The sequence below is a fragment of the Carya illinoinensis genome, chromosome 13, assembly GCF_018687715.1.
Source record: "Carya illinoinensis cultivar Pawnee chromosome 13, C.illinoinensisPawnee_v1, whole genome shotgun sequence".
NCBI lineage: Eukaryota > Viridiplantae > Streptophyta > Magnoliopsida > Fagales > Juglandaceae > Carya > Carya illinoinensis.
Window position 1 is genome coordinate 26,274,852 of NC_056764.1, and position 15,606 is coordinate 26,290,457.

The window sequence follows — 15,606 nt, forward strand, 5'->3', positions numbered from 1 at the left end:
AGTAAATAACAATGCACTCTTTACATTCAAGATTATTAGTCTCTAAATGAGAGAAAAGAAAAGGGGAGAAAAAGAAAGAAAGCAAAAAGGGATTAATGTCATTAAAGCTTGGTATGAGACAAGTATACAACCATAATAGAAAAAAAGTTGATAAATAAAATATCATAATCAGCGTCACTTAAGGTGTGAATCCATGGATAAAAATCTATATACGGACATGTAAATCTAGTACACCCTTTGATACTAGTTATATGAAAAAAATGACTAGGGCTATATGTATTTACAATTTCATTTGCAATTTTATTTACAAGATTCATTTTGTTAGTTTTCTTTTGAAATTCAAAATTTGAATTTCAAATTTCATGATTTTCAGCATATTAATAACTGCTATGCGAAATAAAATTTTTATAAATTTTTCTTAAGTATATTTAGCATTTTCCTTAAAAACTTGTTTGATAATAATAAAAGATATATTCAACCGTGTAAGCCAATTTCTTCCTCTAACACTTGTCTTCCATTTTGCTTCTCTCTCTCTCTCTCTCTCTCTCTCTCTCTCTCTCTCTCTCAATATTGCAGAGTTGATATGGCTAGTGCATGCTCAATAGCTACATTATACCTTCATTCACAAACTTACAATAGCACTCTCTAACCCTTTTAGCTTGCCTCTTTTGAGCGTCTATGGCTTTTCCTCCAATTGGCTTCTTTCTTGTTGATGACTTTGGGTGATTTTCCAGTAATTTCTTCCATTTAAATTTCATACTTGGTCCAATGAGGGCGTCAAACAAAAATGAAATCGCTAGAGTTGGAGCAAAAATGGTGGGTTCAGTGTCTGGAAATGCGGAGATTGGTCATTAAAATGTTGAGCAAAACTTAATATAAGTGATTTTGAGAAAGTGAAGAAAGGGTATACCCAAGATGAGTGGCTGCGTGTGTGAGCGGACACCCACATGCACACACCCTGCGGTGACACAAAGAGAGAGAGAGAGCGTGCAAATTGAGGTCTTTGTAGCAAGAGATTGTAATTAGGGTAATGATACACTTACCACTCTTTCACCACTATTTTATCACTTGTAGTGTATTTATTTTTTTATCATTTTCTTTTAAATATTTTTTTAACATCCTTAGCCATTAAGAAAAAATTTAAAAAATATATAATTTTAATAATAGTCACTTGCTTAATCATTAAGTAAAAGAAAAATTTTTAAAAAATTAAAAAATTAAAAAAAGATAGTAAAGTAGTGGTGAAAGAGTAGTAAGTGTATCATTATTCTTGTAATTATCATCATTTTTCGTCAACATGCTCAGTCTCTACATGATGTAAAATGTACCTATACATGCTCCTATAGACCCTGTACACGACAGAATTGAGCCAAAAATGGATTTCCAACTACGGAAATTTACAGAGTTCTACTTGAAATAAAATTGCGCCTTCAAATGAATGTATTTTCTCATGAGCTCAACAATGGAAGACGTGAAACTAGCCAGCATCTGACATTCCCTAGGGGTTTTGACCATTGGAATAACCCCACGAATGACCAACTTATTTAGATTTGGGCATCGTCTCAGCATCCCCTCAACCCAACATGAGGAGAAATCATCAATTCTAGTCCAACCAAGCTCCAACACAGTCACATTCACCAACTGAGAAGACCCTCGTAGACCATGGTGAACCTCTCCAACTCTTAAATCATAACACAATGAAAGGTGGGTCAGCAGTGGGAAACTAACAGCAATTGTTTCCAAATCCACAATCCCATCCTCTTTAAAAACTGACATATCCCAAAGCCGAAGCCTTCTTAATTTTGATGATCTTGAGATCATCTCGTAGATCTCTGGCCAACGTAATGAGAACCTTCTGATATCTACATTCTCAAGATTTTCTGCAGTTGCAACGGTATCAATCTGGAACAAAGTAACATCATCAGTCTTGAACAGCTTTAAAGTCTCCTTTCCAACAATTTCAAAAACCAAAAGGGAACAAAGTTTTAAGTTCAAATGCTCAATGCTATCTGCCTCCAATATAATCTTTTCCAAACTGATTTCTTCAACATAAAGACTCTTCAATGTGGGACTGATCAGCTCAAGTGTCAATTCTTCATCTGACGTTGCCATCTCTAGACCGACAAGTTCCAAGGTTTCAATTTTCCGGCAGGCAATAAGGAGAAGATTTAAATCCGACACTGAAATACTAACATAGCTTAAAGATAGGGATTTCAAACAAGGAAATCTTTTATAAACCCCACTAATGGAATTATGTGCCATGGCCAAACTTTCCAACTTATGCCCGCCAAATATTTCAAGCATGTTTACACTTGGAGTAGTTCGAACATTATAGGACAATCGCCGCAAATTTTCCCTAGTATACATGAGCCAACAAGTGACGGTGGAAGCCGAGAATTCAACAGCATCCAGCAGAAAATATAGTTCTTCTAATCCCGTTGTTTGAAATATGGTTCGAGTTATCGTGATTTCTAGATGACTAATACTTGGCAAATGATGATAAACAGGCAAAAGACTGGAATCGAATGAAAGTGTGTGAAGATGTTTGCAGTAAGCTTCTCGCCATTTTGAACAAGTTGCAGAAGCTTTTACCACATCTCGGGCAGCTCCGAGACTAGACAGTACGTTTCCAACGACTTCGACAGGAAGATGCTCCATATCTCCAAAACATATAAATCTTTTTTTTTTTTTTTTCTTTTTTTCTTTTTTAAATAAGAGCTCCAAAATCTATAAACAAAAAGGGAAACTATAAGCATGAAAGATTCAAATGGTATACGCTGTAACAAATTCAAGTCAAATGTAGCCCAAAATATATGCACGAAGCACATCAAAAAACAAGATTAAGCATCTGGATATCTACAAGAATTCAAGAAATTGTACCAAAATCGCACTCATCCCAGGAAATAAAAAATTAAAAACTTCAGTAAAACGAAAAAAAAAAGTTAAAGAAGTAAAATATGAAAACCAACAAAAAAAAAACCAGAATCACAGTGATTACCTCAAAAGAAAAGAATATGGTTTGGATGGAAATAAAAGAACTCCAACAATAGAGTACGAGTGAGTCAGGAAGATCTTGATCGCAGGCGTTGGCTATGGTGGATCTCTCCCATCACACCGCAGAATCTAAAACTGATCTTGGATTCAGGATTTAATTCAATAACACGAATAGCACCCAAAAGAGAATACAAAGGTGATGGAGTAATGAATATATTTGTGGCGCCTCATTGTGTGCACTACTATATAAAGAATGATTCAAGAAGCCCACCTAACTGATTTTGTTTCTCCTTTTTTATAGTTAAGACCATAGGAGATAATTGAGGAGGGAAAACTCGTTCGAAAGGAGGGAAAATTGAGGAGCATGCAGATGCATATATATATATATATATATATATATATATTCGTTTGAAAGAAGGGAAAATTGAGGATCATACAGAATATATATATATTTATATATATATATATATATATATATATATTTTGTAACAATTTTGGAAGAAATAAAAATAAAATAGAAATAAAAAAACATAATTATAAATTAATGTAATTTGAGATAACATATTATGTATTTGTCAATAAAAGAGCCTTTCCTACATGCATGGAAAGATAAAAAGCTAGCTGTTATTATCTGTTTTTTTTTTTTTTTTTCAATCACCCCAAACTACCAAATAAATTCTACGCACCTTCCATGTAAAACAGTTAACCCACATATCTTTTATTAAAAATTAGAAGAATAAAAAATAAATAAATAAAAATGATAAGTTTTAATTATGGATCACTTTTTTCTCTTCTTTTTTACAATGAAAAATAATATTTAAAATCAAAGAGTACAAGCGCCATGTATTGTTTTTAGAAAAAAGTAAGTATATATGAAATCCACATGTACGTATGAGATTCACATGTATTAATTTTAGAAAAAAGTAAGTACATGAGAAAATTTAATTTTTTAAAGGTGGATCCTACTCTTTTTTAAAAGGAGTACGCAATACTTACACAATCTATAACTGTATCTAGTATTACTTATGAAGTGGCACTATAAGGCCTCAAGGCGAGGGATGGGATCCATTGAGAGATATTTGGATTAAGAAACTCTTTTACCATATATTTATTAGGTTTTTTGAAAAGCAACAATTAAACTAATTAGGTAATTTTTTTTTTTAAAATTGTAAATCTACCTTGAGTCTTTCTCTCGAGTGCGAGGCGAAAGTTTTTCTCCTTACTTTCCAGTGATGGTTTGTGTTTGCTATATGCAATGTAATTTGAGATTGAAGATGAGGTGTTTTCTTGCTGCTTTATGCAATCTCCTCTAGCCACTAATGGCAGAGGCTAAAACTGCTATATGGGACAAGTTCTTTTTAACGAAAGAGGAGGCCAACGATATGGTGGTACATGAAGATGATATCCATGCAACGTTGGAAAGAAGCAAATTCTATTTGATTGGCAAGCTTGTTACGAATAAGAGAGTGAATCGGGAGGCCTTCATGGCTACTATGTTGAAGATTTAGAAAGTGGATGTTACTGTAAACATAGTTGATGTGGGCTGCAACATGTTTCTTTTTGAGTTTGCCAATGAAACTGCACTACAGAAGGTGTGGGATGGCTAGCCTTAGTCATTTGATCAAAGCCTTCTTTGTCTTAAATATTTTGATGGCCTTACTCCCCCTTTTGGATTCAATTACATAATTTGCCATTTGGGTGTATGAATACTGAAATTAGTTTTCAATTGGCTAGTTTGATTGGAATGGTGTTCCTTGTGGAGGGTGATGATATGGGCACTAGATGGGGTCGTTACTTATGTGTACTTGTCGAAATGGACTTTACGAAACCATTATTTCGAGGGAAAATGATTATCTACATGGGAAGATATCCTTCATACAGTTTAAGTATGAGAGAATACCAAGGTTCTGTTTTCATTATGGTCTGCTCTCACATGGGACAAATGGGTGTTCTTAGTAACCTTTGGTTGGTTTTGTTGGTGATGCCTCGGGATTGCAATATGGAAGTTGGTTGAGGGCTACTACTTCAATTCCACAAAGTTCGTGTTCTTCTGCGGGTGTTTGGAAGAAGGCAGTTATTGATGGTTTGCTTGATAATGTTAATTGCTCCAGACAGTTACCTACAGTGTTTGAAAAAGCTCATTAGGGATTGGTTGATCAAGGAGTAATGTTCACGTGTCTTGACAAGAATATTCTGGTTCCTTCAAAGACTCTAACTGCTACAATTGCACCATGCATTCCTTGACACCTGTTGCCCAGATGACTAACACAAGAGGGGGGTGAATTGAGTTGTATTAAAAAAATAACAATTATAAATCAAATATATAATATAAAATATAAACAAAATATGAAATAACAATAAATATAAAGAGTAAGGGTAAGAGAGAAGTAAACTCAGTATGTTAACGAGGTTCGGCCCCACTGCCTACATCCTCGCCCCAAGCTACCCCTTGAGGATTCCTAAATTCACTATTCAACCTTCTTCAGGTGGAGATAGAAACCTATTACACCTTTGAACAACACCGCTACAAAGGATCCGTGTAGAACACCCTCTACACTTGCAATCACCTTACACGTGGTGATTCAACTATTCCCCGTGTAGAATACTTTCTACACGCACAAGGGTTATACACACCCTTTTTCTGATACAAAAGCTGATAGTGGGTAGGGTATCAGAAAACACTCCTCAATGAGTGAAATAAGAACAATACAGCGCAAACTATATTTCTCAAAATAAACAAGGATTAATGCTCAATGCTTAGAGAAGAGAGAATGAAAGCTTTGAATGAATGTTGTATGCTCTTGGTGTTGTAAATGTGAAGCTCTCAAATGATCTATTTATAGGCATATGAGACTTCATATTCAAATTTAAAAAGATTCACATGTCAAAGACAACATCATTCACTTTTTCAAAAAATTCAAATAAAAGGTTCTTCTTTTTTAATTGTCAAAGATAACATCATTCACTTTTTTAAAAAAATCAAACCTAATCTTTTACTTTTGGCATATCACAAAATGAGCACACTTTCCTTTTCAAAAAATTCAAACCTAATCTTTTACTTTTTGCATATGACAAAATGAGCACACTTTACTTTTCAAAATTTTCAAACAAAATCATCTACCTTTTGAATAAGTGTAAAAAAGTATCAATCACTTTTGAAAATATTCAAATAAAACATGCACATGTGAAAGATGACAATCAATCATCTTTAATATTTTTAAAGTTCAACCCTTTAATCAAGGCATGCACGTGCAAAAGATGACAATCAATCTTCTTTCAAAATTTTCAAATTTAATTTTCAAAAATATTCATGCACATGTGGAAAATGTATTTTAATGCTTTATGATAAAATATTAATTTTGAGCATTAATCCTAATTTCGAATTTTAAGAGATTTACAACATTATTCTATGACTTTAATATGAACTTGTTTCCTTCTTGCTCATGCTTGGTTCTTTGATGTGCTTGATTCCATTGTGTGAACAACTTGAGTTTGAAACTCGTTTATTCTTTGAATTCATTTGTTATGATCAAAATCCATGTGTAGATTTATAATCACATGAAACTTGAAACCTTGGGTTCAACAATCTCCCCCTTTTTGATGATGACAAATACTTGATAGAACTTGAAACCTGTATTAATACTTAAGCTCCCCCTGAAAATATGCGTTAGTTTTTCAAGCAAAAGTATAAATATAATTCTAAGCATATATAACAAGTTTAACAATTTAAACAACGTTAATGTTCTAGTCTAAAATTTCTCCCCCTTTTGGCATCATTAAAAAGGATCGGCAGCAAGTAAATAGACCTGAAGAAAACGGTGCGTTAGTAGACACTGTAGATAGTTAAAATAAATAAATAAATAAATAAATTTCATCCATCCGTGACCCGACAAGTGCGGCTGGAGATTTGAAAAAAATTGCCCGATATTGTTGACAAACGAGATTGAAGGCTCCGAGTTTCTAAAAAATGTCATTTTCACCGATCAGGAAAAAAAATACATTACTCTTTGACTTGGATGATATCTTGTCTTATTCTTTATGCTATCTCTATAAAATCAGTCCTGAAGTTCATCCAATCCGCATCAAGTTTTCTTCTCATCTTTATAACTCATCTGCATTCCTTTAACATTCTCGTTTTAAGCCTTCTATTCTTTTCTCAATGGCTTATTCTTCTAACATTTCTCTAGATCCATCCATGAGGCATTCTGCATCTCAACCTCCTGTTCTTTCTGCAACTACCATTGGTGCCATGTTGCAGCAAGAAAATAATAATCTGACTAATAAGTCAGATTCTGATGCTATTTATGACTTGGTGAGTCTTGGGACTCGCTACTCTTCCTCTATTGTTACTTTTTCTCAACGGCTACAAGTCAAAAATCACGAAGTTGAAAAGCTCAAAGAACAAATTGTTGTACTTCAACGAATTGTTCAAGAGTCTCACACAAGGGAAGGAATAATTCAGCAGAAGAATAAACAGTTGAAATCTTTATTAGATTCTTCATTCCGCTTGCCGGTTCCCATAGATAAGAATGACATGATATTGTATGAAGAGAATGAGCATCTCAAACATGAGGTTAAGAATCTCAAGTTTATGTAAAAGTATTTAAAAAATCTATCTCTATTTTTATTGACTCTGGTCTATCTTTTAATAGATATTCATAGCATGCATCATACCTATTTCTCTTCTGATCATACATAATCTATCTTCTGGTAAAGGTTTTGTGAAAATATCTGCTAACTGATCGTGTGTGTTTGTGAACTCTAATATTATATCGCCTTTTTGCACATGATCTTGAAGAAAATGATACCTTATTTCAATATGCTTAGTTCTAGAATGTTGTATTGGGTTCTTTGAAAGATTTATATCACTTATATTATCACATTTAATTGAAATGTGATTATACATGAGTTTAAAATCTTCAAGTTGTTGCTTCATGTAGAGAACTTGATCACAACAACTACCCGTAGCAACATATTCTGCCTCAGCAGTAGATAATGCAACAGAATTTTATTTTTTACTAAACCAGGAAACTAGTGCATGAACTAAGAAATGACATGCTCTACTAGTGCTTTTTCGATCTATTTTACAGCCAGCATAATCTGCATCTGTGTAACTGATTAGATCGAAAGATGTGTACTTAGGGTACCATAACCCTAGGTTAATTGTACCACTAAGATATCTAAAAATGCGCTTAACTGCAATTAAATGTGATTCTTTTAGAGATGATTGAAAGCGTGCACATAAGCACACACTAAACATAATATCTGGTCTACTGGCTGTTAAATATAATAAACTACCAATCATACCTCGATATATCTTCGAGTCAACTGGTTTACCGGATTCATCTTTATCAAGTTTAGTTGATGGGCTCATTGATGTTCCAATTTCCTTAGTATTTTCCATCCCAAACTTCTTCAGTAATTCCTTAATATATTTTGATTGATTGATAAATGTCCCACTTTTTGCTTGCTTAATTTGCAATCCGAGAAAGAATGTAAGTTCTCTCATCATGCTCATCTCAAATTCTTCCTGCATAGTCTTAGCAAAAACTTGACACATATTTTCATTAGTAGCACCGAATATTATATTATCAACATAAATCTGAATCAAAAGAATATCATCATTTTCATATTTAATGAAAAGAGTTGCGTCGATTTTTCCTCTTGAAAAATCTTTTTCAATCAAGAAACTACTAAGTCTTTCGTACCAATCTCTAGGAGCTTGTTTAAGTCCATATAGTGCTTTTGTGAGTTTGAAAACATGATTTGGGGAAATATGATTTTCAAAACCTAGAGGTTGCTCAACATATACCTCTTCATTTATAAAACCATTTAAGAAAATACTTTTAACATCCATTTGAAAAAGTTTGAAATTTTTATAACAAACATATGCAAGTAGCATTCGAATAGCTTCTAATCTTGCGACAGGTGTATATGTCTCATCATAATCGATTCCTTCTTCTTGATTAAAACCTTGGGCTACAAGTCGAGCCTTATTTCTAATAATGACTCCAGACTCATCTTTCTTGTTTCTAAAAACCCATTTTGTTCCAATAATAGTATGATTTTTGGGTCTAGGAACAAGTGTCCAAACATCATTTCTTTCAAATTGATTCAACTCTTCTTGCATAGCTAGAATCCAAGATTCATCAAGAAGTGCGTCATCAATATTTTTGGGTTCAATTTGAGATAGAAAAGCAGTATGATTGTAAATATTTCTAAGAGATGATCGAGTACTTACACCTTGTAAAGGTTCTCCCAAAATTTATTCCACTGGATGATCTTTCACAAATTTCCACTGTTTGGTTGCATCTTGTATTAAATTTTGATGATCTTTCCTGATGGCTCCATGTTGAACTTCCTCTATTGTTTTCTCTTTGTTGAGATTGAGACTTTCTGTGTTATTTATACCTCCTGTTTCTTCATCAATAGATTTCTTGGAGAGTGGAGAATTAGATTCATCAAATACTACATGCATAGATTCTTATACAGTCAAAGTCTTTTTATTAAATACTCTATAAGCTTTATTATTAGTAGAATACCCGAGAAAGATACTGTCATCAGATTTTGTATCAAACTTGCCTAAATTATCCCTGTCATTCAAAATAAAACATTTGCATCCAAATACATGAAAGTAACCAATGTTGGACTTTTTCTCATTCCAAAGCTCATAGGGGGTTTTATCTAATTTAGACCTTAACATAACTCTATTTATAACATAACATGCAGTACTTACCGCTTCGGCCAAAAAATAACTAGGCAAGTTGTTCTCATTGAGCATTGTTCTTGCCATCTCTTGAAGAGATCTATTTTTCCTCTCTACTACCCCATTTTGTTGAGGAGTTCGAGGAGCAAAAACATTATGCACAAAACTGTTTTCATTACAAAATGTTTCAATATTTTTATTAACAAACTTTTTTCCCCTATCACTTCGGATACTTGAAATAGTATAGCCATTTTCATTTTAATTCTCTTGCATAACTTGGTAAAGGCATTATGTGCCTCATCTTTATGAGCAAGAAAGATGACCCAAGTATATATAGAGAAATCATCAACAATAACAAATGCATAATATTTTCCTCCTAGACTTGCAACTCTATTTGGTCCAAAAAGATCCATGTGTATCAGTTGCAATGGTCTAATAGTGGAAATATGTTTCTTAGTTTTAAAAGAAGTTTTTGTTTGTTTACCAAATTGACATGCATCACAAATTTTGTCTTTAAGAAAATTTATTTTTGGTAAACCTCTCACAAGATCATTTTTTGAAAGTTTGGAAATAAGTTCCATATTGGCATGACCTAATCTTCTATGCCATAGCCAACTAGCTTCATTTTGAGCTGAAAAGCAAATAGCATCTTGTGAGGTAATTTCTTCAAAATCGATTGTATAAACATTATTGTTTCTAAAAACAATAAAACAAATATTACAATCATGATCATTCCAAAATAATGCATTTATCCATTTTGAAAGTAACTGTAAATCCTTTATCACATAATTGACTTATGCTCAAAAGATTATGTTTTAAACCTTCAACAAATAGAAAATCTTCAATTATGAGAGAAAATTCATTACCAATTTTACCTATTCCCACGATCTTCCCTTTCGAGTTGTCTCCAAATGTCACGTGTCATTCTTCTTTAAATCTAAGATCAAAGAACTTAGTCTTGTCTCCCATCATGTGTCTTAAACATCTACTATCTAAAATCCACTTATTTTTGCTTATGGATGACTTCATGCATATCTATAAAAACAATTAAAATGATTTTTCTTGGTACCCAAGTTCTTTGGGTCCTTTATTTATTAGTATTAGAAGAAACAAGATTTTTAGGTACTCATATGGCCCTAATAGTCATTGTATGATTTCTTCTAATAGGACAAGTATGATAATTATGACCATTTCTATTACAAAAATTACAAATAGCATGTGACATATATGAAAAACTTGAATGATTATAATAATATCCTTTTTTGACAAAATTATTTTTATGAAAAGAATTTTGAATATTAGTCTTTGATGTAGAATGATTATCAAAGAAATTTTTATAAGGTTTATATTTTTATTTTGGCATATATCCCAAATCTGCCTTGTCAAAAACACATCTTTGACTACCAAGAAGTTTTTCAAAATTTCTTTTTCCATTCGTAAAGTTTTCAACAATATTTTCTAAATCGGTTTTCTTCTTATTCAATTCAAGATTTTCGTCTTTCAAAATGATACTTTCTTTTCTTAAAATTTCAATTTCGTTTGTTAAAGAAGAATTTTTCTTTTTCAAAGCAGTATACTTGATACCCAATTTTTCAAATTCCTCATAAACCTCTTCTAAAACATTTTGCAATTCTTCATATGAAAGATTTTCAATATTATCAAGATTTGTTACCTCAATGTCATCTTTAGCCATAAGACAAAGATTTGCTGATTCTTCATTGCTTGCTTCACTATCTGAGCTACTTGAATCATCATCCCATGTAGCTTTCATTGCTTTCTTTTCCTTGTTTCGATCTTTCTTTAGCAGAGGACAATCTGGCTTGATATGACCAGGTTTATTACATTTATAACAAATTAAAGTGTCATTTTTACCTGAATCTTTCTTGAAAAACTTTTTGAAAGATTTCCTCGGAGGAGTTCTATTTTTCTTCAAGAACCTCTGAATTCTTCTTGTTATCATCGCAACTTCTTCATCTTTATCGTCATTTTCCTCATCTTCATCACTTTCACTTTCATGAAGAACAGCTTTAAGTGCTAAGCTCTTCTTTGGCTTTCCTTCTTCTTCTCCTCTTTTCAATGTGTACTCATGGGTGATAAGTGATCCGATGAGTTCATTGACTTCGAACTTCTTGAGGTCTCTAGCTTCAAGAATCGCTGTAATTTTTGATTCCCAACGTTTTGGTAAAGAGTTGAGAATTTTTCTTACTATCTCCACCTTGGAATAAACTTTGTCAAGAGCTGTCAAACTGTTTATGATGTTAGTAAAATGAGTGTGCATACTAGAAATAGATTCATCATCATTCATCTTAAACATTTCATATTCATGAGTAAGAATATAAATTTTTGATTCCTTGACTTGTGAAGTTCCTTCATAAGATACTTCCAAGTTATCCCAAATTTCCTTTGCCATAGCGCAATTCATTATTCTATTAAACTCATTTCCATTAAGAGCATTATATAATAAATTCATAGCAGTTAAATTTAAAGTATAAAGTCTATCGTCTTCACGATCAAACTCTTCTTCTTCCTTTTTGAGCTTTACTCCATCAACCACTTTTGTTGGAATATAAGGTTCATTTACAATACATTTCCAGATTTCTCTACCTTGAGCTTGAAGAAATATTCTCATTCTAACTTTTCAGAATGAGTAATTATCTCCACAAAAGAGTGGAGGCCGACTGCTAGATTGACCTTCACCAAATGAAGCTGCAATGTTAGCCATAAAATCTTAACTCAAAAGATAGTTAATCTTATAATAGAGCTCTTAGCTCTGATACCAATTGTTGCCCAGATGACTAACACAAGAGGGGGGGTGAATTGAGTTGTATTAAAAAAATAACAATTATAAATCAAATATATAATATAAAATATAAACAAAATATGAAATAACAATAAATATAAAGAGTAAGGGTAAGAGAGAAGCAAACTCAGTATGTTAATGAGGTTCGGCCCCACTGCCTACATCCTCGCCTCAAGCTACCCCTTGAGGATTCCCAAATTCACTATTCAACCTCCTTCAGGTGGAGATAAAAACCTATTATACCTTTGAACAACACCGCTACAAAGGATCCATGTAGAACACCCTCTACACTTGCAATCACCTTACACGTGGTGATTCAACTATTCCCCGTGTAGAATACTTTCTACACGCACAAGGGTTATACATACCCTTTTTCTGATACAAAAACTGATAGTGGGTAGGTTATCAGAAAACACTCCTCAATGAGTGAAATAAGAACAATATAGCGCAAACTATATCTCTCAAAATGAACAAGGATTAATAATGCTTAGAGAAGAGAGAATGAAAGTTTTGAATGAATGTTGTATGCTCTTAGTGTTGTAAATGTGAAACTCTCAAATGATCTATTTATAGGCATATGAGACTTCATATTCAAACTTAAAAAGATTCACATGTCAAAGATAACATCATTCACTTTTTCAAAAAATTCAAATAAAGGTTCTTCTTTTTCAATTATCAAAGACAACATCATTCACTTTTTAAAAAAAAGTCAAACCTAATCTTTTACTTTTGGCATATGACAAAATGAGCACACTTTCCTTTTCAAAAAATTCAAACCTAATCTTTTACCTTTTGCATATGACAAAATGAACACACTTTACTTTTCAAAATTTTCAAACAAAATCATCTACCTTTTGTATAAGTCTAAAAAAGCATCAATCACTTTTGAAAATATTCAAATAAAACATGCACATGTGAAAGATGACAATCAAACATCTTTAATATTTTCAAAGTTCAACCCTTTAATCAAGGTATGCATATGCAAAAGATGACAATCAATCATCTTTCAAAATTTTCAAATTTAATTTTCAAAAATATTCATGCACATGTGGAAAATGTATTTTAATGCTTTATGATAAAATATTAATTTTGAGCATTAATCCTAGTTTCGAATTTTAAGAGATTTACAACATTATTCTATGACTTTAATGTGAACTTGTTTCCTTCTTACTCATGCTTGGTTCTTTGATGTGCTTGATTCCATTGTACGAATAACTTGAACTTGAAAGTCCTTTATTCTTTGAATTCATTTGTTATCGTCAAAATCCATGTGTAGATTTATAATCACATGAAAATTGAAACCATGGGTTCAACAACACCCATAGTTGCAGACCCCTTTTTACCTTCACCAATTGCTACTACTGCTGATATTGCTAAGGAGGGAAAGATTCTGTGCTTCAATGCTCCTCCTTTACCTCAGATGAATAGCATAGTTAGTGATAATTCTGGTACATGTACATCATCTGGTACATCTTCATTGTTGAAATGGAAGAATCAGATAAAGAAAGGTGGTAGACTAGGTGTTGTACATTCTTCACCCCTAAAGAATGGTCGCAAAAGGAAGTCCCCCCTCAAAGGCTCTGACTTGTCTTCTAATTTTCCTGTCAAAGCATATAGGAAAACTAGATCACATAACCAGACTGAAAATGTATCGAGTCTATTCTATAGCCCGGCCAGGAGGTTTGAAACTCTTAAGTTGGAACTGTTAAGGGGTTGGCAACCCTTGAACAGTTCATGCTCTTGATCTTATGATCAAGGCTTATAAGCCAACTATGGTTTTCTTGATAGAACCTAAGGTGTTAAAATATAAGTTGGATAGTTTAAAACTCAAATTTGGGTTTCAGAAATTATTTTCTATGGATGAGGTTGGGTTGAGTGGTGGTTTGGCTATGTTTTGAAAGGATGATCTGTCTCTTACTTTCCAATCATACTCACTTAGGCATATTAACGCATGGGTGACTTATAAAGTGAATACTAAATGGATGCTTACTTATTTTTATGGCCATCCCGTGACTGACTTAAGAGTGTTGGGGTACAATGTTTTGAGAGCTTTGAAGGATTTAGGGCTTTCTTAGTAGATCGTCCAATGATTTTTCTTATTTATAAAAAATCATATCTTAATATTGATAGAACTAACTAATCTTTTTCTAGTTTGGCTGTTTTTTTATTGCAAGGATATGAGATTGTGTTTCCTAGCGATATGCTTAGTGGATTGTCACCTATTAGAGGAATAGAGCATCAAATTAATTTTATACCAGGTACAATAATTCCTAATCGACTATCCTATAGGAATAATCCAGAGGAGACAGTATTGGAGACTTGGCAACATTATCTTTGGTCAAAAGAATTTATCATACATACCAACCATGAGTTCTTCAAGCACTTGAATGGATATGGTAAGTTGAATAAAAGGCATGACAAGTGGGTATAATTCATTAAGACATTCCCTTATGTAATCAAATACAAATAAGATAAGAAAAATATTGTGGCTGATACATTATCAAGAAGGTATGCTATTGTCTCTATTTTAAATGCAAAGTTATTGGGATTTGAATATGTTAAGGAATTGTATGCTAATGATTAAGACTTTGCTAGTGTCTATGGAGCGTGTGAGAAGGCAGCTTTTGGTAAATTCTATAGACTAGATGGGTACTTGTTTAGACAAAATAGACTTTGTGTGCCTAATAGTTCTATGCATGAGTTGCTTGTGCGTAAAGCACATGGAGGTGGTTTGACGGGTCATTTTGGTATAAGGAAGACTTTAGACCTGTTGCATAAACATTTTTTGGAGTATTGTTTGCCATTCATTGAGTTTGAATATAATCAGAGTATTAATTTTACTACTTCTTATTCTCCCATTGAAATTGTTTATGGCTTTAATCCACTTGCTCCTTTAGATTTGATATCTTTACCTATTGATGAAATGAGTAGCTTGGATGGACAAAAGAATGCTGAGTTAGTAAAGTCAATTCATGAGAGAGTACGACTTCAAATTATACAGAAAAATAAAAAGTTTGCTTCTCAGGCCAATAAAGGGGAAGACGTGTCATCTTTGAATCAGGAGATTAAGTTTGGATTCACATGAGCAAAGAAAGATTTCCAACCC

The 15,606-nt window shown here is 32.8% G+C and overlaps 1 protein-coding gene across 1 annotated transcript; it reads right to left on the reverse strand.

The window, feature by feature from the left end:
• Window positions 1-1,305: 1,305 nt before the first annotated feature.
• Window positions 1,306-2,658, reverse strand: LOC122291210 (F-box/LRR-repeat protein At1g67190-like). Its single transcript, XM_043098853.1, has one exon. It carries the CDS (start codon window positions 2,656-2,658, stop codon window positions 1,408-1,410), a length of 1,251 nt encoding a protein of 416 aa, XP_042954787.1. The 3' UTR covers window positions 1,306-1,407.
• Window positions 2,659-15,606: the final 12,948 nt, after the last annotated feature.